The 24,371-nt window shown below is 34.4% G+C and overlaps 2 protein-coding genes across 2 annotated transcripts in view; both read left to right on the top strand.

The window, feature by feature from the left end:
• mboat2a (membrane bound O-acyltransferase domain containing 2a) overlaps nt 1–7,169 on the top strand; it is a 59,901-nt gene extending 52,732 nt beyond the window's left edge. Inside the window, exons 12-13 of the mRNA XM_058749365.1 lie at nt 989–1,140; nt 3,458–7,169. Of these exons, the coding sequence (XP_058605348.1) occupies nt 989–1,140; nt 3,458–3,626 (321 nt within the window). The 3' untranslated portion in view covers nt 3,627–7,169. The remainder of the gene's footprint in view (nt 1–988; nt 1,141–3,457) is intronic.
• Nucleotides 7,170–7,417: 248 nt separating this feature from the next.
• The window catches only part of kidins220a (kinase D-interacting substrate 220a), a 58,064-nt gene continuing 41,110 nt past the window's right edge, over nt 7,418–24,371 (top strand). Inside the window, exons 1-17 of the mRNA XM_058748726.1 lie at nt 7,418–7,560; nt 12,407–12,557; nt 14,740–14,838; nt 15,626–15,724; nt 17,496–17,594; nt 17,750–17,848; nt 19,128–19,226; nt 19,400–19,597; nt 19,694–19,792; nt 19,997–20,095; nt 20,221–20,319; nt 20,815–20,992; nt 21,070–21,234; nt 21,317–21,496; nt 22,549–22,714; nt 22,988–23,143; nt 23,969–24,254. Coding sequence (XP_058604709.1) covers nt 12,426–12,557; nt 14,740–14,838; nt 15,626–15,724; nt 17,496–17,594; nt 17,750–17,848; nt 19,128–19,226; nt 19,400–19,597; nt 19,694–19,792; nt 19,997–20,095; nt 20,221–20,319; nt 20,815–20,992; nt 21,070–21,234; nt 21,317–21,496; nt 22,549–22,714; nt 22,988–23,143; nt 23,969–24,254 — 2,253 coding nt within the window. The 5' untranslated portion in view covers nt 7,418–7,560; nt 12,407–12,425. The remainder of the gene's footprint in view (nt 7,561–12,406; nt 12,558–14,739; nt 14,839–15,625; nt 15,725–17,495; nt 17,595–17,749; nt 17,849–19,127; nt 19,227–19,399; nt 19,598–19,693; nt 19,793–19,996; nt 20,096–20,220; nt 20,320–20,814; nt 20,993–21,069; nt 21,235–21,316; nt 21,497–22,548; nt 22,715–22,987; nt 23,144–23,968; nt 24,255–24,371) is intronic.

The raw sequence follows: 24,371 nt of genomic DNA, 5'->3' as shown, positions 1-24,371 counted from the left end.
AGCTGTTTCACGTTTTCAAACCCATGTAAGAATTTCTAAATCCACAAGTAAGTGTTTACTGAATATTCTTTTATTTGTCAGAATTTGTCCCGTGAACACTGTAATCTACTGTCATAACCTGACTAAACCAATATTCCAGATTTTTAAAATTTGAATGAGACAGTTGTTTGGGGTTGGAAAGAATTTTGAAAATGCTCACCAAGGCTGTATTTATTTGATCAAATTCATGTAGAAATGAGAGGGATTCTGAGTGCTACAAAATACATGCCCTTGTAAAACGTCAATAGAAAAAACACATTCTTGGAGTGTCTCACAAACATTGGAAAAAAGTATTCAAACAGACAAAAGCACTATGTTATAACCAACATTTACTGTGCTATTGTTAAATTTTTAATTATTTAAAAATACATATTTTCTAATAATAAAAGTGAACACATGTATTTCCAGATTTTTTATTTATTTATTTTTTAAAGTCTCAATGTCTTCGTGTATTAGTAACATGTGGACAGGAACATTAAACCTTTTTGGGGGAATTGATGGTTTAATGAAATTACAAACCTTATTACATTTGCATTTAGTCATTTAGCAGACGCTTTTATCCAAAGTGACTTACAAATGAGGACAATGGAAGCAATCAAAATCAACAAAAGAGCAATGATATGCAAGTGCTATGACAAGTCTCAATTAGCCTCACGCAGTACACGTAGCAAGTTTTTTTAAATTTTTATTATATAATAAATAAAACGAAAACCAGTAGATAGAGTACAAAAAAATAGACAAGCTAGTGTTGTTTTTTTTTTGTTTTTTTTTAAGCCAGTGCAAATTGATAAACTTTTCTACTCATTAATGCATTCTTTTCGGCTCATTAAGTAATCTGAAAATGTATGCGATTTTATTTAAAGTATAATCGTTTATATTTGCAATGTTACATTTTACTGTCAAAGTCCTTTTTTGAGCTTTTAAAATGATACAATTTCATCTTTTTCAGGTAAGACACAATGTGCGGCAACACTTCTTGGGCTCAGCCACACTCAAGCTCATCTATGACGTGATCACGTGGTTCAGCACGCAGATGGCCATTTGTTACACTGTTGTGCCATTTGTGCTGCTGGCAGTGGGGCCTTCACTAAAGTTTTATAGGTCAGTAATGCATTTGCACCAATATGTGAGAATTCCAGGGCAGGTCCTAATGTCTCTGACTCCAGCCATTACAGATTCACCTTCACTGACTGACGATCAATATGATTGTTTATGTGCAAGCTCCAGTGATAAAACATTAATAAAGAAGTGAAACGCTTTAAAGAGCAGGTCAGAAAGTCATCGTAAACCCATCTGCACCACTGAGCTGTTGCTGAGAGTTATTAGCGGAAGACGTGAAGCTGACAGGTAAAAATGAGAGGCTGATTTTATCTCCGCTCGCCGCAGTCTCACTTCATTCATTAGACGGCTTTACAGGCTCGAGTCTGGTGACACTTTATGAGCTGGCAGAGGACCATTTATTTCACAGTTTCTGCTGAGATAAAAGAAATCTATGATGGTCATTTGTTGGAGCAGTGCTGTTAAATGAGTCGGCCTGAAGAACACATAAAGCATTTTCATTAAGGAGAGAGAATTAGGCAGGGAGATTGGTGACCGGCTGCTGCGGATCAAGGCTGTGGAAGCTCAGCCCAGGAAAGAGTAAATTATGTTCAGGTGAAGAGGACCTCAGTACATCTCAGTGAGAACAACACTGTGTTGGAAAGATGTGGAATGATGGCTGACATGAAAAAGATCTAAGACCTGAGACCCCCAAAACATAGATTTTGTCTTATTACTGTACTCACAAATGTTTTCAAATTTATAAAACGAATCTTTTGAATGTATTATATTACATTACATTACATTATATTATATGTGACCCTGGACCACAAAACCAGTATTAAGTAGCACGGGTATATTTGTAGCAATAGCCAACAATACATTGTATGGGTCAAAATTATCGCTTTTTCTTTTATTAAGTCTTAATTATTAGATATTAATATTAAGTAAAGATCATGTTCCATGAAGTTATTTTGTAAATTTCCTACCGTAAATATATCAAAACTTAATTTTTGATTAGTAATATGGGTAACACTTTAGAATAGGTAACACTTGTTAACTATTAACCACAACTTTTGCCTCAATAAATTCTTAATTTGCTGCTTATTAATAGTTAGTAAGGTAGTTGTTAAGTTTAGATATTGGGTAGGATTAGGGATGTAAAATAAGGCATTAATTAGCACGAATACATGGCTAATATTCTAGTAATATGCATGGTAATAAGCAACTAATAAAGTAAAATAAAGTGTTATCAATATATGCATTGTTAAGGACTTCATTTGGATCACTTTAAAGGTGATTTGCACCCTCACATTCCAGATTTACTAACAGTTGTATCTCGGCCAAATATTGTCCTAACAAACCATACATCAATGGAGAGCTTATTGTATTAAAAAAAAATTGACCCTTTTAACTGGTTTTGTGGTTCAGTGTCACATATTATATATTATTGGTAACACTTTAGCTTAGGGACCAATTCTCACTATTAACCAGCTTCTTATTAGCATGCATATTTCTAGCATATTGGCTGTTTATAAGTACATGTCCATATTATAGATCCCTTAATTCTACCCCATGCCTAAACTTAACTACTTTATAAACTATTAACAAGCAGCAAACTCGGAGTCTATTGAGGCAAAATTTGTAGTTTATAGCTAGTTAATTGGGAGAATTGGTCCCCAATGTGTGACCATATTATTTGTAATATATGAATTGATACCCCAACTAAAGTGTGGCCATATTATTTATAATATATGTGTAGTATATTATTTTACTAAATTATACTTTCCCAGTGTTTGGAAGATTGAATAACTTTTCCCCCTAAATGTCTCCATCCAAAAATATATAAGTAACAACATTTTTCTTTTTTTTAAATATTATTGTTTGTTATTTAAATTGTCATACAGACACGCAGTATACATTTAGCAGTACTATAAACTTAATATGACACAATGCAGTAAATTTATTGTAAAATGTCTATGAATGTTTCATTTATTGTAAACTTATGAAGTAAATCTATTGTCTATAAAGGTTGTGTATCAATAAGATTTTACACTGCTAAAAATCATTTTCATTATCATTTGTTTGTTTAAATAACTAAATATCCTACAATAAGACAACTTAATTTGAGAAGCAATATGAAGACGTCTGAAAATGCATCTCAAATATAATGGTATTTTCTGATTGTTTACACTGCTAAAAATCATTTCAGCAATGATTATCGTTTTTTTTTTTTCCCTGAAAAAACAAAACAAAAAAAACTCTACATGCTACAACAAGACAAATTAATCTGAGAAGCAAAACTGATAGTAAGACATCAGAGAGTGCATCTTAAATATAATTGTATCCTAATGTGCTGTGTGTCATTCGCTCTCTTCAGCTCGTGGTACTGCTGCGTTCACCTGCTCTGCGTGTTGCTGGTGCTGGTTTTACCCGTGAAGTCCAGACGCACGAAACAACAGGAACAGCTGGGCATCGTTCAGGCCAGTGAACAGAACTGTATCTCCTCTCCTGACAGCAACTGCAACCAGAAGCAGAAAGCCACATGAGGGCAGGAAGGGCTGCTCGACCCATACACAGCGCTGTGAGGAACTCTAATATCAATACTGAGAGACACAGAGCGGCCATTTCCTCCCTCAAATCCAACAACACTTGACAGTGACATAAACTCCAGCAACAATACAGCGAAAAGAGACCGTTGACCCTATAGTCGCCCTGTTGGAGATGGGTTTTAAACAAGAAAATTTTCATAGGATCATATGAAATTGGGGTGATTGATTATTAAAATGGTGTATAATTGACTTCAATGTCAGTAAATCTGAAGTTGCCTTAAACCCTCCATATATTTAGGGCCTGAAGCCTCGTATGGGGATAGTGTTACATAGGAACGGACCAGTCATTGTTGGCTTATAGCTTCACTACATTAGTGCGGGAAGTCTAGCACTGGAATCAACTTCCATGATACCTAGAAGGTTTCTGCCATTGTCAATTTAACAAAGTAACCTCTCTTTTAGTTCTTCTCAAAGGAAATGCGTGCGGTAAATGAAAAGAAACAAGTCCAGTTGCGTGTTGCCAAACTTCTAGGCCTTAGGTTCCTGTATCTTGCCATTGTTTCATCTTTATTCTTTCTTAATTTCTGTGGGTTTCTTTCTAGTAGGTTCATATCTGCTGCTCTCTTTCTCAGCCTTTGTCAACATCTTTGGAACAAGGGTCAACTGTAAGAGTTTGTTGTCATTTGAAATATGTTTGCTATTTTTGTTTATTATTTTTTTAACTTTAATTTTGGTTGGATTAAGGGTTATATTAATGCTCTTTTTTTTTTAATGGGTTAGTGGGTTTCCTCAGGGCACACAGGTCTTGTTTTAGACCATTTTAGATTTTTCTCTAACATCTGCGTTTCTCCCGCAACATAGACCCCATCTGGAGAAAACAGAAGACAGTTCAATAGTATTCTATATCACAGCTTGTTTGTGTTTTTATGTTACAGACAGATATGGTAAGTGCAATAACTGTATTGTTTCCATAGGTGCATGTTAATGGGGAAAAAAAAGAAAAGCTTTGCAAACAGTGCTAACGCTCTCATCACATCAACAATAGTCAGAATTTTGTAGTGGTTCAGTATTTAAGTACACTACCAGTCAAAAGTTGGGACAAATCAGATTTGTTTCTCTTGATCTTAAAAACCTGTTGACCTAAAGGCGTATGTTTGAAGTTAGTAAATATGAATATAAATATTGCCAACATAGTAATTTAGTTTTAAATTTAAACAACTATTTAGTTTTAATAGTGTCTTTTATTTATTTATCTTTTTTGTTCATCTTATCTATTGTTTTGTTTTTTTCCCTTGGTTTTGTTTTTTGTTTTGTTTTATTTTGGCTTTGTTTTTTGTTTTGCCTCATAGTGTTGGAAAAGCAGCCAACAGCAGTGCTCAGCATGCTTGGGAACTACATAATTCCCATATTTCCATTTGTTATTTTATAGTTTTCATGACTGTATTATTCTAAAATGTGGAAAACTGTAATAATAAACTCTTAACTTTTTATTGGTAGTGTACTGTACATGCAGTAATCAGATACATGCAGTTTTAACTTTTATTTAATATCCCCCACCACCACCACCATGGATACATCAATACTCATGGGCCCTAAAGAAACCTACAAGTTGTGTGATTTCATAGAAGATGTTTTCTTCAACTTTGATCCACTAAAAGGCCTCAGAGGGTCTTGCTCATTTGATTCAAGCGTCTGGAAAATCAGACCTCATCATATTCCCCCGAATCTACTTTTTGATATGTGTAATTATGTTGATGCATTTATTTACGACTAAACGTTTTATGCTTTGTTCAAAGCGACTCTATATGTTAGTTTTTTTGTTTTGTTTTCATTTGGTAATGAAGGGCTGAAGGGACTAAAGCATTTACCAAAGCGAGTCTCACTGGATTTTTGTTAACTAAGCAAGTTCAGTAACAAGAAAAACACATTCTTGAGCGTGAAGTTGACCAGCCTCCATTTGGAGAAAACGCTCTGAACCAGCCCCTTGTGGTTTCGTAAGCACACTTCTCAAGTCTTATTGTATTTGGACTCCAGAAATGTAAAACCATGATGAATTATAGCCTTGTACCAACAGTTTTAGTAACTGCAAAGCCAATATAAAGATTAATAATCAGCAACTCTGCTGGTACGGCTGCTGGGAACATCCAGATATATACTGCATCATTTCTCTTTTTACCCTTTTTGTCTCTTTTTCATAAAGGTTTTGCTTAATGAACTAATTGTTTTAACTGCCCATAGGCAATATGTCCCTCAGTAACCAGTGTACTAACTAGCACCTCAATGCAAAACTTTTCAAATGTCCAAAGTGCCAAATCACACAAGGTGCACAAAAAGATCACGTTATTTTTACAGGTTTACAACCGGGTGAGAGGTTTGTACTTTGAAAACCAAGTCATTTATTTGGTCTTAAACGGACATTATTTTTACCTACTGAGATTTTGGGAGGAATTATTTTTCACTCCCTTCCTATTTGCACTTTTGGTAGGAATGAGTCGGGGTAGAGCTAACTTAGAAAAACTGCAGAAGCAATGCAAGAAACCTCAGTGCTACTCAACAGTTAGAGTATGTGCTTAATGGATGAATTTGGCCAAAATGTTAAATTCATTGTAGCAGCAAAGGAGAATCAGGACGGTGTTCCAGTGTTATAGGCATATTTTGTAAACAGGCTCCATCCATAGAAAGACGTTAAATGTGTGTTCATTGCTGTTTATGTGTAAACATTGTCCCCTTGTTCAGATAATGTTCAGCTAAATACAGTCTAACATCTTTTTGTTAAGGCCCAAGTAATAGTGAAGGCACATAACAGCCTTATTTATCTGTAACATTTTGGTTCAGTCATCATTTATTTCAATGCCATTTCCAACTACTGATTCTACCAAGAATCTACAAAGCTGTGTGAAACTGTGTTGACTACTGTAATGTATTTTATTTTATTTTATTTTTTTATAGTGCATTTGTTGTCCACCAGCCACCTCGGTTCTGTTGTTTGTCATTGTCTTGTTGGTCTTTAATGGTAATTCAAAATAAGTGATTGTGGCCCTTAGTGAACAAGCAAACCCCCTTAACTGGTTGCTAAAGCTTTCCAGATATTGCACAGAATCATTTAACTTTCCATTGTAATTCCTACTGACTGGTTGTGATGTTGCATAACCTGGCAGTGTACGGCAAAACTAATGAAATGTAATATGTTTGTGGAGACCACAGAAAAAAGTAATGCCTAATATGTTAGCTACTTAAATATAAATCAGTTCACCAATATACATTATAAAACACAAGGTTGTCTGTGCAAATGTACTTGGATTGAGAACTGTCCAGTGGAGCACAAACATTTATTTTCTCCTCTATTTATTTTCTGTAATAATCATAAACTGAGATGTGATACTTTCCCAGCATTTGAATTGTTTGACGAACTGAAACGTGCTCTGACGTTGTACCAAGCCAAACAATTTTTCCTTTGAATAAAGGATTTGACATTAAAAATTAATTTCACTACCATGATGATAGTCTCAAAACAAATAAACCATATTTTCCTTGCTGGTATTCATCTGAGTGTTTTTGCTTTTCCTATGGGTAATGCAACAATGGTTCACTACATGACGTTGAATTAATTAAAAATCCATATAATAATATGGTATTTCAGACGATAGATAGCTATTTTGTTAATACATATAAGAAGTCGAATGAGAAGCAGACACATTAAACCGGTATTGTAACTACTATCAAAAAATGGGCGTGGCCTTGTACTGGGCGTGGTTTGCACACAGTGGGTGTGGTTATGTGTAGTTCATTTTAATTTCATCCACAGCCGTTCACACAAAATGGCTGTGCTGTAACGCAAGACTGCCTCCAGACAAAAAGGTTATGGAAAGCAACAGAGTTATGTGAATTATATCGGCTTACTTTGGACCTTGTTTTTCTCTGGGCGGGAGATGTAAGTTACAAGTTATCATTTGGAATTATGTAAACAAACTGACACGTGTTTTATTAAGACGCGAATTCATGTCAATTTGTCATTTTCACGTAAGGCAATGTAAGTTTGTGATTCTTGTAACTGCCACATAGTAACTTTGAGACACTGCTTGTGTGTTAAAAGAGAGAACAGTGGACATATACAGTTGAGCTCCAGCTGTCAAGACACATGTGCTCTTCCTTCACTCCAGTAACAGCGTTTGTTGCGGACATGTAGGTTTGTAAACAAGTGTGCTTAAACAGTCGTCTTTTTTATTTTCCAATGCTACTGTCTTTAACAGTTGCAATTAGTTATGGTATGATACTCTTTAGACCTTTAATACGGTGGGAAAATACGTTTGAGCTGCTTTCAGAAGTTATTTTTCACAGTGCTGGTGTGAACTTGTTTACAACTGTTCCTTTGTGCCACTCTATGGAAACCGATCCTTAGAGCAGTGATTCCCAAACCAGATGCAACTCAACCGCAGGGAATGCAGGAGGTGCTTAGAAAAAATAGCTTTTTGCTGTTTTAAACCTGTGTATAAATATTTAAATCGAGATTAATTTCATTAATTATATTTTTTAAGAAAGCAAAATAATGTGTGAATATTTTTTAAGTGACTTTAATATTATTAGTACTATATGAAATCCAGTGTATTGTGATTTTAAAACTAACAATTTCTATTTTACAGTTGATGATATTAATCTACACAACCCAATAATACAAAAATATCTATGGGGGGTCCGCAGTCCCTGTACTATTGAGTACAGGTACCGTTTGATCTCAGAACAAAATTCAACCTCTTGACCAATAATTTATTTGAACTTTGTTTTTCGCCTGATATTAGGTCCATTTCTGACCATTTAGATCGTAAAACTGACATTATTATTATCATTAATAAATTAATAAATTATTATTGTTGTTGTTTTTATTGTTGTGATTGCTGTTGTTAATAGATTTATAACTCTGTAGACCATAGACACCAAACCAAACTCAAAACCAAAATTTGTTTAATTGGTTGTAATATCAGTTTTGGGACATTTAAACAAATATAATCATATTCATATTGCAAAGTAAATGTTATAATATATTATAATAAATATATATTTCATTAATTGCAATTGATTCATTTTCTTTGAATTAATTTTAGTAAAAGATATCAAACTACAACAATTATCTATGTGACCAATATTTTTCTATGTATGTATGTGTATGTATGTATGTGTGTGTATGTATGTGTGTGTATGTATGTATGTGTGTGTATGTATGTATGTGTGTGTATGTATGTATGTGTGTGTATATATGTATGTGTGTGTATATATGTATGTGTGTGTATATATGTATGTGTGTGTATATATGTATGTGTGTGTATATATGTATGTGTGTGTATATATATATGTATGTGTGTATATATGTATGTGTGTGTATATGTATGTGTGTATATATATGTGTGTGTATATATATGTATGTGTGTATATATGTATGTGTGTATATATGTATGTGTGTATATATGTATGTGTGTGTATATATGTATGTGTATATATATGTATGTGTGTATATATATATGTATGTGTGTATATATGTATGTGTGTGTATATATGTATGTGTATGTATGTATGTGTGTGTGTATGTATGTATGTGTGTGTATGTATGTATGTGTGTGTGTGTATATATGTATGTGTGTGTATATATGTATGTGTGTATATATATGTGTGTGTATATATGTATGTGTGTATATATGTATGTGTGTGTATATATGTATGTGTGTGTATATATGTATGTGTGTGTATATATGTATGTGTGTGTATATATGTATGTGTGTATATATGTATGTGTGTGTATATATGTATGTGTGTATATGTATGTATGTCTCATTCATATTGCAAAATAATCATATTGCAAATTAAACATTTTAACGTTACTATACTTACATTATTAAAGTCAGTTTTTCTGATTAAAAAAAAAAAGCAGTACTTCATTTCAGACAGTCACTTCATGCACACACTCTAAAGGGTTGTTGACTTTAAAATGGTTGAAGATCATATCTATTATAAGAACTCCATTTATATATTACTATATTTAGGGATTGGTGTAGTGCTGTTTGCTTCACTCTAATGTGAAATCCATATGTGCTTCCAGCCCGTTGACCTTTCACAAACATTTATAAAGAACTTTTATTTATTTAGTTAGTTATAAGTACAATGCTTAGCAAAGCCTCGTACGCTATTACACGGCCTTTATCAAAGGCATGTCTCATTAATATTAATCACTTTTGGGCTGGACCCTTCAGGAAGCTTCAATAATAACGTCAGATTTCATTTATATTCATAAGTGAAGCTCTGCCGTAGTAGGATTCATAGCACGTGTGTATTGGGCATCACTCCAAAGAGAGGCGGGGTCCCACACTTCCTCCTGCATTATTCATGAGCTCCTGGAGTGACAGGCAGAGCCCTGGCCAGCTTGTTAGTACACAGTCTGAGTGACAGCGTGAGTGGGGTATCAACAGCACAAGGATAGACAGGCTTTTGAAACCCAACTCGCAGGGAACTCTGGCTTAAGGTGAGTCAGCAGACTAATGAGTGTGAAGAATGATGTTATTGTAAATGATTGTATATGGATTATCTGTTATGAATGGGTTATTTTCACTGGTCTTTGTGTGTTGCGTATTGGGGCTGGGAGAGGGGGTGAACCTTGCTCGGTCAATATTTGGCTGAGGGTCTCTCTGTGATTGGCTGTCTCCATTGTGTGATCTCTCTGGAGGGCTGCTGGGATGCTTTCAAGGGTGTGTCAGCAGTTCAGTGATGAACAAAGGCTGATTGAAGCGGATGTCTTGCATTACTGGATCTGTCACCTTTATCTCTGCTGTAAGATATTTAAGTTTGTGAATAAGACTTATATCTGTTGTAACTGAGTGGATTTTGGGCACTGAGGCCCGGCTGTTTTTTTTTTTAACATATTATGATACTTGGCATGTTGTCAGCTGGAAGCAGCTTTTGGTGACTGGCTTTCATCTTTGAAGGAAAAAGTACTTGCATTTGGCCTTATTTACTTAGTTTGAAAGCTTCATTATAGTGTTTTATGTGCATATTATAGTACAGCTTAACAGTTAAATCGGTCTAAATTACCGGCCCTGAAAAGTGTTTGGACACAAATGCTTAAAATATATGAATGTCTTTGCTTTATATAGCAACATATCAAACCTAGTATCATTATTATTGTTATTTTAAAGACAGATGACTCAAAATAGGTTTCAGTTATAAGGCTTTACATTAACTGAAATGAAGACAAAAGTGTGTCATTGTCAAACATCAGTGGATCATGCTCTTGGTTTATAGTGCTAAACTACACCTGTGGTTACTCGGACAGGACACCTGTTTGAACTGGAGGGCAACCGACTTGCATACATCCAATAAAATGTAAATAATTGTAAAAATTAAGGTAAAGGTAAAATTAGTTGTAAGGAAATGTCTTGCATCATTTAGTGATTGTGTGACTGTGTAACAGTGTATCCCTCCTGATAAAGGGTCAGGCAAATGTAAACCCTTTTGTTGTACTTTAAATGCAGTGACATTCATACAGTTTTACGTTATAAGTGTGAACACACACTTTACAATTTTCATCTTGACCATAAAAGTCACTAAATCTCATCTCAGTACATTTATAGAATAGCTATACTTTCGTAATTGTGCATGACATTTGATCAGAATATCTGTATTTGTATATCAATATTATTTATAGTTATTAATATTAAATTATTTAATTTTCTGTCATAAGATAGTAATGATTTATAAATGTAGTTTTGTGTTGGCTGTTAAAAGTTGATGTAGATTTATTAATAGGGGATTTGTGTACACAGTCAATAATTGTTATGGTAGAAAATATTTTATTTTAAAGTTAAATATTAAAAGTTAGATCTCCCTCAAATCGAGAGTGCTAGAGTTTTTTATTATTATTGAATTTAATAGTCATTATAAATCATGGCTTGTTTAATAATTCAAGTAATTAGATGCAAATTCAATGTTTTTTTTTTTTTTTCAATATTTAGATATATACAGTGTAATTCAGATGCATCTCTTTGACTGTAATTCTGTTTTTTATCTGTCATTATTCAGTTGTTCAGGTAAATTGAATGAATATTATGCATGAATATTAGAATATATGATTTAATATTTTAAATTAATAGCAAATTCTCTGTTACCCTACTTTTTGGATCTATTCTTTAAACACAATTCCAAATGTGACTTTTTTTCCCCCTCCTTCCACAAAAAGTGAAGTTTGATGAGTGAGCACAAATTCTTCCATATAAGTGTGCTTGTTGTGTTTAATGAATGGACTTGGACTACAGCGTGCATTTCTGAGGCCAAGCTTAAGCCTTGTTATTTTGCTCAAACTGCTTTCCCTTTTAAGGACCATTAAAAAGATTAAACTACTCCTTCAGAATAACAACTTAGCATAAACCTTGGAAAAATGCAGTTTTTTTTTTTTTTGTGTGTGTGGGCAGCATTGCGTCAATAATCACCCCAAAGAATATTGGTGTAGTTCCGCTTTTATTGCTCAGACAGCATTAGAGGCTTTTAACTTCACATCATGAGGCTTTATCCTAATCGATATTGATAAGGTAGTCGCCTACTGTCTGTTCAGTTAGCATACGGTTCATCATTAACTCGAACGGTTTGTGCAATCCTGCAAGACTGGGCTTGTTACTGTCTGTCTTGTTATTCCACATCTGTAGTTGCTTCAGGAAGAGAAGCCAGGCTTTTGTAATGGCTGAACAGAGGAGAGTTTCATTTAATGATGTATCTCTCCTGCTCTCTTCCACGTTCTCCAGTGGAGTTCATAACACAGCCATGGATGTGAGCACCTCTCTGAAGATGAGCTCTCTGACCACCCAGAGTCTCTTCAGCTATGTGGAGGAGGAAAACCTTTCGGCCATCAAAGCTCATCTGGACAAGTACAGAGAGGTGGACACCACAAGTGAAGTGAGTGTGCAGGAACCCTTAAAGCATTATTCTGTGTTGTTTTCAGCTTGGAGTTCATTCACACTGCATATTGATTTTTTTTTTTTTTAATCTGATCTTTAAGACTGGCTGTGTGCACTGTCATTTTTCAAGTGTTGAAAACAGATTAGTTTGTTGTAGGATTTTAGATTTATTTTAAGGTCTAATTCTCGCTATTAACAAACCATGAACTATGACTTTTGCCTCAAACTCATAATTTGCTGCTTATTAATAGTTAGTAAGGTAGTTATTAAGTTTACGTATTGGTAGGATTAGGGATAGAATATGGTCATGTAGAATATGTGCTTTATAAGTACTAATAAACAGCCAATATATTAAAAATAGGCATGCTAATAAGCAACTAGTTAATAGTGAGAATTGGTCCCTATACTAAAGTGTTACCACATTTTAAATATTTTATGTTGTTACACCATGTTGAACTCAGAAGTATCAGATATAAAGCATTGGAGGCATTACTGTACTCTTTACACGTTCGTGCATGCTGTGTCCAAAACCACTCACTTATTTGCTCAATCATCATGTGTAGTAAATGATTGAAATGAATTTAATATGAATGAATGAAAATGAGTGAATTCTAACACAAGTAGACACTATACTGTGATTAGCGGAAAAATTGTAATTGCGATTTTGCCAAAATAAATGGCAATTGTCATTTAAACTGTACTTATAATAAGTGCATTTTAAATGGCAATTACCTTTTTATTTCTATGTTTTTCGGAAAAAAAAATTACAAGTGTGTGTGTGTGTGTGTGTGTGTGTGTGTGTATAAATATATTTGTGTATGGGTCGAAAATGAGATGCCCCATTTTGGTATCTGCATCAAATTAAATTTACAAAAGTGAATTTATTTGCATAAAACGCATATTAAATGCAAGTAAAGTGTGTACTTTAATGTTTCAAATAACTGTTGTGAAAAGTGAAAATAAAATGTCAAAATATGGGTGAAATAATATTTCATTGTCATTCAGCGTATATTTATGTAAAAATTAAACATGCGTATTCTGACCTGTATTTTTAAAAGTATAAAGAAAAAGTGTTCGTACTGAATTTTATTATGTTAAATTATTAAAAACTTCTTGCTGACAATATACGTAGTCTGACCTGTATTTATAAAAATATATAAAACAAAAAGTGATCACACAGAATGCTAATATGTTAAGTGATTAAAAACTTCTTGCTGATGACTAAAAACCTAGTGGGTTGAATGATAGTGGTAAAATTGGGAAAGTAAAATTTAAAATTACAATGAATTAGTATTTTGGGGCTACACTGTGATCCTTAAATAGAGTCCATTTATGTCATTGTCTAATGATTCTTTTTCAAAATATGCCTGACAAGATTTTTTGGCATATGAACTATTGTTACACTGAATGATATTTTAGTGATGTTTTCTGTAAATCATGGGAAAGGTATATGATAGTCATTATTGTTTTGCTCAGGGAAAAAAAAAAATAGTACACATTCTAATGTATGGGGGGAAAAAATTAAATCTACTTTAAACTTTTATTGTTTTGATGCTTAAAACCCCCTTTTTATTTTTAACCCAAAAACCTGTGTCGGTTTGTGATGCTACACAATTTATTCAAAAAACGTATTGTGATAATAGTAATTTGATTATATGATTATTATTAAATAAAAATGATCAAAACAAGAAATATATTACTGTTTTTAATACAATTACTGTAAAATAAATATTCAGTTTTTATTACACTGTACAAAAAATTATACAACTGCTTGAAATATAAAGTTTGTCTTTTTCTTTGTGGAAGAGTTCCTGGTTATGTGTTCTGAAGCCCTTTGAATGAAGGTTGCTAATAATTTATGAATACCAAGTGAAAGCAACCGGATTTATTTTTTTAACTGGTTTGAGTTTGGATGTTTGAACACTACACACAGAGAGTTTGTGTTGTAAAATCGGTTCTGTCACACCACTATCATGATGTGTGTAATGCTTAAGCATTATGGTTAAACTGTGGAAACTGTAAATATGTTTCTTGTTCTCGAGTTGCAACTATTGTGTTTGGTAACTGACAGCATGCCACACATGCAGTACATAAACATTAGGTTGAAACTTACTCTGAATATTCTTTTAAATTTGCTTTCCCATCACTGATATGTAGTAAGTCATTGTTTTCTGCTGTAGAACGGCCAGACTGCGCTCATGCTGGCCTCAGAGCAGGGCAGTCTAGAGATCGTGCAGGAGCTCATCCGGAGGGGAGCAAATGTCAACTTGGATGATATTGTGAGTAGCTCTTCAAAACACATCCACCAGAGCGACACAACATGAGATATCCTAGACTGAAATGTTGCCATGTGACAAACCAAACTAGCACTAGGTTTTGAAACAGGATGGTATGATGATAAGCAGTGATTGTGAGTCACACCTCAGTCCTGCTTCACTATTTTGCAAAAGGGTCAATTGCAAACAAGGATGTCTGAGATGTTGAAAATCTAGTTTAATTAATTTGAAAAAACTTTCTTTATTTTTCTTCTATCTATCTATCTATCTATCTATCTGTCTGTCTGTCTATCGGTCTGACGGTCGGTCTGACTGTCTGTCGGTCGGGCAGTCTGATATATCTGTCTGTCAAGTATTATGATTGTTTTGAATCTATAACTTTTATTTTGGTAGTTTTTAATGTATTTATTAAGCCTGTAGTCCTGGTTGGTATCTCTGTCTGCTTTGGTAGACTGCAGTTCTTCATCCAGATGTATGATTTCATAGGTGTGGGTGGGGCGTAGAATCAAAATAATTGGTACTCTGCACTGTCATTTTGGAAATGACTAGATGACGAGGTTTACAGGCACAAACACTTGGAGCTTCTCACACCAGCAGATACATAGTATAGTATATAACCTTTCTGGTGACAGTTGAAGAACCTTCACTATGACCACCTGGTATGACCAGCTGGTATGTTCTGAAACTCCACAAACAACATCCAAACACAAGATCTTTAGCTCTTCCTGGGATGATGATGATGATGATGTCTGTGTAATTAAACAAGGGTGTTTTTTCCCACTTGTCTCAGGATTGCTGGACAGCACTTATTTCAGCTGCTAAAGAGGGACACACTGAAGTGGTGAAGGAACTCCTGGAGAACAATGCCAATGTGGAGCATCGCGACATGGTAAGACACAGATTAAAGACATGAGCTGTCTTGTACTTAAAACAATAGTTGTTCTTGAATTTATTGTTGTGGATTATGGAAAGTTCTGCTTTACCACCTCGAAAATTGTTTTAGTTTTTTAATTTTCAGTTTTGCAGTATGTCTGTGGGTCAAAATCAAGAATTGTCAATCAATTAAATTTTACAATGTAAAAAAAATTAATTAAATAAATTAAAATTAAAAATAAAATGTATTAAATTAATGAAATCCCAAATTAATTAATCATATATATATATATATATATATATATATATATGACATTTGATTTATCCAAATTTACCAAGTAAGAAAATATCAATTTTATTTGTGTGTTACTATATTAATACACACTACCAAAAGTTTTTGAACAGTGCTTTATGTATTTATTTATTTATTTTATATTCTCTTCTGCTCACCAATCCTGCATTTATTTGATCCAAAATACAGCAAAACCATTAATATTGTGAAATATTTTTACTATTTAAAATAACTGCTTCCTATTTGAGTATATTTTAAAATGTAATTTATTCCTGTGATCAAAACTCCAATCTTCTTCAGTGCCACATGATCCTTCAGAAATCATTCTAATATGCTGATTTGCTGTTCAAGAAACATTTATTATTATTATTATTATCATCATCATCATCATCAATATTTAAAACAGCTGAGTACATTTTTTCTGGATTATTTGATGAATAGAAAGATCAGCATTTAGCTGAATTTAAAAGCTTTTGTAGCATTATACACTGTACCATTTAAAAGCTTGGAGTTAGTATAATTTTTATGGGGGTGAAATTATAGAAATTAATACTTTTATTTAGGAAGGATGCTTTAAATGGATCAAAAGATAATAAAGACCTTTATAATGTTACAAAAGATTTATATTTCAGATAAATGCTGTTCTTCTGAAATTTCTGCTCATTAAAGAAACCTGAAAAAAATCTATTCAGCTGTTTTCAATAATAATAATAATAATAATAATAATAATAATAATAATAGTTTTTTAGGAGCAAATGAGAATATTAGAATGATTTCTGAAGGATCATGTGACTAGAGTAATGATGCTAAAAATTCAGCTTTGAAATCACAGTAATAAATTACATTTTAAAATATATTCAAATAGAAAAATAAAATAAAATATTTCAAAATGTTACTGTTTTTGCTGTATTTTGGATCAAATAAATGCAGGCTTGGTGAACAGAAGTGTCTTCTTTAAAAAAACATTAAAAATCATACTGTTCAAAAACTTTTGACTGGTAGTGTATTAATTCATTATATAATTTGTAAATTTGTCACACTGTTTTTAAATGAATTATTCACACTAAATGCTAAATTCAAAGCCCTAGTCTTGAAATTATGTATCCTCATCCATCTCATTTGGGTTCATTTAATTCCTACCTTACTGGAACATGATACTGTGTTTTTAAGATCAGCAGTTCTGTGTGGTTCCTGGATATATGGTGTCATGCTGTGGTCATGTATACTCTATGACAGCTGTGAGCTGCCTATCTACATTTTTGGGCACATTTAAATGTTCAGACGTTCCATTTTCAATGTGTTTGTGTTGCCCGTAAATGCCGCCTGGGTAGCAGCTAAAGCTTTTAATAACAAATAAGGAAGATGAGAGCCAGCCGATAGCTTGAGTCACTCCCTGACTCAGGGAAAATGTTTATCCATGCAGTCCTGTGACCGTGAGATTACTCTTAAGGACTGTCACGTGGGAATATAATGACCTTGGTATGTTTGTGTGCAGGGGGGCTGGAGCGCGCTCATGTGGGCCGCTTATAAGGGTCGTGTGGAGGTGGCACGTCTACTGCTGGAGAAAGGAGCAAACCCCAACATCACCGGACAGGTCCGCAGAGCCTTTTCATATTCTATGTACAAGCATTTATTGTACATTAGAAACTCTGTTTGAGGTGTGGGTGGAAATGTGGCCCTGTATGAGATTTCATCTCAAAGTTTGAGTGTTTTCTGCGGTGTGTAATTGATTTGTGTCTGTCCCAGTAGTACAGTGTTTACCCCATCATATGGGCGGCAGGAAGAGGCCATGCGGAGATCGTTCAGCTGCTGCTTCAGCATGGAGCCAAAGTCAACTGCTCTGACAAGGTGCCTTATCACTCCCATCTCAAGGAACGCTGAGCTTTCACTAGATTCGTAAACACTGATGGTGAACTGAAAAGCCTGAGTCAACAGTTTCCACATGACACAAATAAATAATATACACTACTGTTTTTTTACTGCAAGGACACAGAAAAATGATAAAAAGTGCCTCTCAAGATTTCTATTTCAAATGAATCCTGTGCTTTTGGACTTTCTATTAATCAAAGAATCCTGTAGAAAAAAGTTTCCACAAAAATACTGGCCAGTACATTTAACTCTTTTCAACATTTATAATAAGAAGGAATGTTTCTTGAGCACCAAATCAGCTTATTAGAATGATGCTGAAGATTTAGCTGTCATCAGAAGAACAAATTATATTTTATATTAAAATAGATAAGTTATTTTAAATTGTAATAATATTTCACAGTGTTACTGTTTTCAAATTAATGCAGCTTTGATGAGTATTTATTTAAGAATCTTCTTTCAAAAACGACAAACATTAGAACAGTAGTGTAAATAATTGGAAAAAGAAAGTAGCAAAATCACTGTAACACATTGCCTATAGAGGCGTATTTATTTATTTATTTTCAATGGCATAAACTAGCAGATTTCTTATATGGGTTATTATAATTTGATTTAAAGGAATAGTTCGCCCAATAATGAAAATCGTGTCATTTATTACTCTCATGTCATTCCAAACCCGTTAGACCTCCGTTCATAACACAAATTAAGATATTTTTGATGAAATCCGAGAGCTTTCTTGCCCTGCATAGACAGCAATGCAACTGACACGCTCAAGGCCCAGAAAGGTAGAAATGTCTTACGGGTTTGAAACGACATGATGATGAGTAATTAATGACAGTATTTTCATTTTTGGGTGAACTATCCCTTTAACCGAGCAGTGTAGTTCATTTGCTTATCCACTGGCTGTTTATGGTTCCCAAATAAGGTCAAAGAGATTAATAATCAAAGATCAGGATTCTATGAATGGTTGCACTTTATTTTAAAGCATGCACACTTATCTGAACTTACAGTTTACTTAACTAAGAAAGTACTGAATAGTATAAGGTAACTCTATAGGTTAGGTTTAGGGGTAGGTTCAGTGTCGGTACCTAATTATTACCCCGTTTTTGTCAGTAATAAAACAAGTACAATAGTATGTACATGCAGAACAGGACTGTAAAATAAAGTGCTATCATAAGCATGACTAAGCGTCACATTCATTATTAACTGAATTAATACAGACTTTAGTCATTACACTGGATGTTTTGCTTGTCGTTGTCAGTATGGCACCACACCCCTGATCTGGGCAGCCAGGAAGGGCCATTACGACTGTGTGATGCATCTGCTGGAGAACGGCGCCAATGTGGACCAGGAGGGAGCGGTACGCACTTTTTAAAACTATTGTGCTTACTAGATAGAGAGTTTTGAAAGGCTTTGTCCCAATTCCCATTGTTCAGATGCACTAAATGTGCTAAAGTAACAAAGTCATTAAATGTAACAGTAAAAAGACTGTATGTTACAGAATAATGTCCAACTATGATCTCTCTCCTGTAGAACTCAATGACTGCACTCATAGTGGCCGTGCGAGGTGGATTCACTGAGGTGGTGAAGGAGCTGCTTAAGAGAAACCCCAACATGAATATGACTGATAAAGACGGAAACACTGCGCTGATGATTGCTGCTATAGAGGGCTACACCGAGATTGTCCAAGACCTGCTGGACGCGGGGACATACGTCAACATCCCTGACCGGGTAAGGCTTCTCATGCATAGCTTATTTAACCTTGATTGTTAGTATTTAAGGAATCTTTAAATTCCCATTAATCTTGTTTGTGTTTTTGTGTCTCAGAGTGGTGATACTGTGCTTATCGGAGCTGTCAGAGGAGGTCATGTGGAGATCGTTCGAGCTTTGCTTAATAAATATGCTGATATTGATGTCAAAGGCCAGGTAACTGCATCTCCACCACACCACCAGCTCTCCATTTCAGTCTCCTAAATCCATCAGCACACCGTCCCGAATGCTAATCTATACAGAACGGCCTCTTTGTTTTGATGCCCTTTTCACCTCATATTAGAAACCTGTTATTAATCCCCATGTGATTAAGGAAGTAGATGTCACTGTGACCCTGTGTTATTTAAATCTTTATTATAGGACGGTAAGACTGCCCTGTACTGGGCTGTGGAGAAAAGTAATGCAACCATGGTTCGAGACATTCTGCAGTGCAACCCTGACACTGAGGCCTACACCAAGGTAAAGAGCTGATTTTCATTGGATTTTGCCTTGTAATCCTATGTGAAACTCATCATTATGATTGTAATAATTGTTTACGGTAGTGAAAGACGTTTACATACATGTGCTTTGTGTTAATGTGTCAGGATGGAGAGACTCCCCTCATAAAAGCTACCAAGATGAGAAACATGGAAATTGTGGAGCTACTTTTGGACAAAGGTGCCAAAGTGTCAGCAGTGGACAAGGTAAAACCATAAAAAAAGTTGATCATGATTGACATGTCTTTATTATTTTCTTAATTGTCTTAATAATAATAATAATACACACACACACATATATATATATATATATATATATATATATATATATATATATATATATATATATATATGCATATTTTATATATGCGCACACACACACACACACACACACACACACAAACATATAATATATGAAGTTTATTTGCAAAAACATGTTTTTTATTATGTTATCATGTTTTTATTGTTATCTGTTTTTGCAAATGAACTCTTCATATATACATATTATATATATTATTACATATAAATATGTATATTTATGTATAATATATTAATGAATGTAGTAGTAGTAATAATAATAATAGAATAAATGAATGACTGACCCTTTTGAACGGTAGTGTGTGTATATATTTACACACTACTATTCAATATAGTGAATTTCTGCATTCGAATATTCTCTAAAAATATAATGTTATTTCTCAGAAAGGTGACACAGCTCTGCATATTGCCATTCGTGGGAGAAGCCGCAAACTCGCTGAGCTGCTCTTGAGGAACCCTAAAGATGGTCGTCTGCTCTACCGGCCCAACAAGGAAGGAGAGACACCCTACAACATTGACTGCACTCACCAGAAGAGCATCCTCACCCAGATATTTGGAGCCAGTGAGTATTTGTTTAAACAGACCTTGTTTTCACAGTAACATGTCTGTCTCCAACACTTCTGATGTGTTTCTCCCCAGAGCACCTGTCTCCCTCTGAGTGTGACGGGGACATGCTGGGTTATGACCTGTACAGTAGCGCTCTGGCAGACATCCTGAGTGAGCCCACCATGCAGCCGCCCATCTGCGTGGGGCTTTACGCCCAGTGGGGCAGCGGCAAGTCCTTCCTGCTTAAGAAACTGGAGGGTATGAGCCAGAAATGACTATTGAAAATCTGGAGGGCCTTATTGGATCTGAATGAGATCTGATGGTGTTGTCACTGTTTCAGATGAGATGAAGACGTTCGCCGGGCAGCAGGTGGAGCCGTTGTTTCAGTTCTCGTGGTTGGTGGTGGTTTTGACTCTGCTGCTCTGTGGATCTGTGGCTCTGGTCCTCGGCTTTGCCGTCGACACTAAACTGGCCATCGCTGTGGCCCTCAGCCTTCTCACCTTATTGTACATCTTCTTTGGTGAGAATACAGGCCTCTCATTTCAAGTGTAAAAAAAGAAGTATAGTTCACTTGCCAATGGCAACTTAAACTTTATAGTAAACCTTGAATTAAAGACGGCAATCCACATCGCCACCGTTGCGCTTGGGGTGTCCCGAGTTTAAGTCCCGGCTCAATCCCGATCCCATTCCCCCCTCTCTCCCACTTTGCTTCCTGTCTATTACTGTCCTACGTAAATAAAAAATAAAAATAACTCTTAAAAACATTAAGACACAATAAATAAATAAATAAATAACATGTAAACTACAAGTACAAATCTGTGAATATTAGAGTAGAAACACAAATCACAAAACAATAAATACAAAGTAATTACAAATCACAAATACAGTAAGCAGTACATGCAAAGAATGCTATATACAAACAGTAATAATAATACATAATTATGTAGTCATAGATGACAACAACATTAATATTACTAATATATATATAAATAATGTACTCAACATTAATAATAATAATAATAATAATAATAATTATTATTATTATATAATGAAAATGATAACAGAAATAATTTATATTATTGTTATAATAATTAATAATAATAATAATAAGAAGAAGAAATAAAAAATAAAGTCAGGGATTTGACTGAGAGTGTTTGATCTTTTGACCTGAGTACTTATATCTTTTTGTAACTATCTTTACAGATTAAATATTTTATGTATATTTATTTTATACCCTTGCTTATCATTTATCTCATAACTATTGTAATTATATTTACATTTAAAATGGACACTAAAATGTTTGAGATTAATATTAACATTCAACTAGTTCAGGATTTTATTTTTGATTCTTACTACATTTTTCCCTATATGGATTTATTCCTGGATACCAAGAGGCACTGAACTGTACGTATAAATGTGTCCACCAGAGTGCAGCATTGCACTTCACAATCTCATGCATTGCCTGTTCTACATTTATCTTGTTGTACAATCTCACAATTTCCTGGTTCAGTTCATATCAGAAAGTGACCATGCGCCATCTCAGTCTCCTGTGTTTTTGAATGGTGTGTGCAGTGTTGGTGTACTTTGGTGGGAGAAAAGGAGGGGAGAGTTGGAGTTGGGCCTGGGTCCTCAGCACCAGACTGGCCCGTCACATCGGCTACTTGGAGCTTCTTCTCAAACTCATGTTCGTCAATCCCCCCGAGCTTCCAGAGCAGACCACCAAAGCCCTGCCTGTCAGGTAGAGCCCTCAGAATACTGCACCCTTCACCAAACACATCCAACTACTTTACACTGATGTTTAATGGGATTTTATTCTTATGCAAAGTCGAAAGAACTTAAGATAAAGATGTAAACTGTATAAAGATGTAATATACTTCGCCTAATGCTTTGGAGGCAGGATAAATGCTGTGAACATTCTCTTCACGACATTAGATTACCTGCACATTCTGTTGAAACACGCATGTGTGATGCTCATTTTCAGTCAGTCTTTTTTTGTTCTCCATCTGTCCAGGTTTCTGTTCACGGACTATAACCGTCTGTCGAGTGTGGGAGGGGAGACGTCCATGGCTGAAATGATAGCCACTCTGTCCGATGCCTGTGAGAGAGAGTTCGGCTTCTTGGCCACCAGACTTTTTAGGGTCTTCAAGAATGATGAAACTCAAGGTGTGTTTGTAGAATATTCAGTATGAACCTTGATAATAGAAAAGAAAAGAAAAAAAAAACATTTTAGTGCTTTGAATTGTTTTTATTATTATGTGTTTGATTAATTCTTGCCTTTCTCAATTTTTATACCACAATAAGACCCAAGGCTCTCATTTACAGTGATTTTTACCATGGTAAAAAGTCCTGTTAGGCATAATGTAAAGCAGAGTTTTACATTTATATACTTTTAAAATATGTATTAATATTTAGCTTTTAGCTTTTATTAATATTTGGCTTTTAGTGCTATATTTCTAGTCATTTTAATTTTTTTTATAATAAAATATGTAATATATTTTTATATTTAAATATGTATATAAATATGTTTATATAAAATAAAATTTGAGTTGGCTTCCAAGGCAACATTTCTAATTTGTTTATTTTTTTCCATCTAATATTCAAATTTTATTGTTTATTTATTATTTTTTTTATTTCAGCTTTGTCAATTAGTGAAAAATATTTTAATATTATTTTAGTTGAGAAAAACAACACTCTCTTTAAACACTTTAAAAACACCTTTTCATAAATATTTTCTTTCTTTCTTTTGTGTACAGACTCATGGTAAAATCCCATTCTGTCAAAATTTGTGCTCTACATAGCTCTATATTAAACATCAAAAATGGTCAATAATTAATTTATTAATAATTATAGATAACATTTATAAAACTTTTAACAATGCTATCATTTCACAGGCCATCACAGTTGTATATATCAGATGGCTCATCCAGTCACATTTTAGATTGTTTTGTTAGTATTTAACTTCAACCTGTGTTGTTTGACATGTCTTTTACAGGAAAAAGTGGAAGAAGACATGTTGCGTCCCCTCCTTCGTGCTCTTTGTGTTGACGTCGGGCTGTCTGATCACAGGCATGACTCTGCTGGCCATCTTCAAGGTGGACGTAGAGAACCTGACGGTGAACGCGGTTCTGATCGCCATGGCCAGTGTGGTGGGTCTGGCCGTGCTGCTGAACTGTCGGACCTGGTGGCAGGTGGCGGACTCTGTGCTGCACTCTCAGAGGAGGAGGCTCCTTAACGCTGCCAACAGCATGCATAAGCTCAAGAGTGAGGGATTCATGAAGGTGAGCCAATGATGCTAATATAAAATGTAATGTGCTTAGTTATAGTCATCACTATTACATTTATTTTCATTTAGCAGGTATTTTCTTATGCAAAGTGACTAACTCTGTGGTCTAACT

Source organism: Onychostoma macrolepis, chromosome 17 (assembly GCF_012432095.1).
Source record: "Onychostoma macrolepis isolate SWU-2019 chromosome 17, ASM1243209v1, whole genome shotgun sequence".
Taxonomy (NCBI): Eukaryota; Metazoa; Chordata; class Actinopteri; order Cypriniformes; family Cyprinidae; genus Onychostoma; species Onychostoma macrolepis.
The sequence above is the reverse complement of the archived record's forward strand: the minus strand, read 5'-3'. Positions and strand labels throughout refer to the sequence as shown.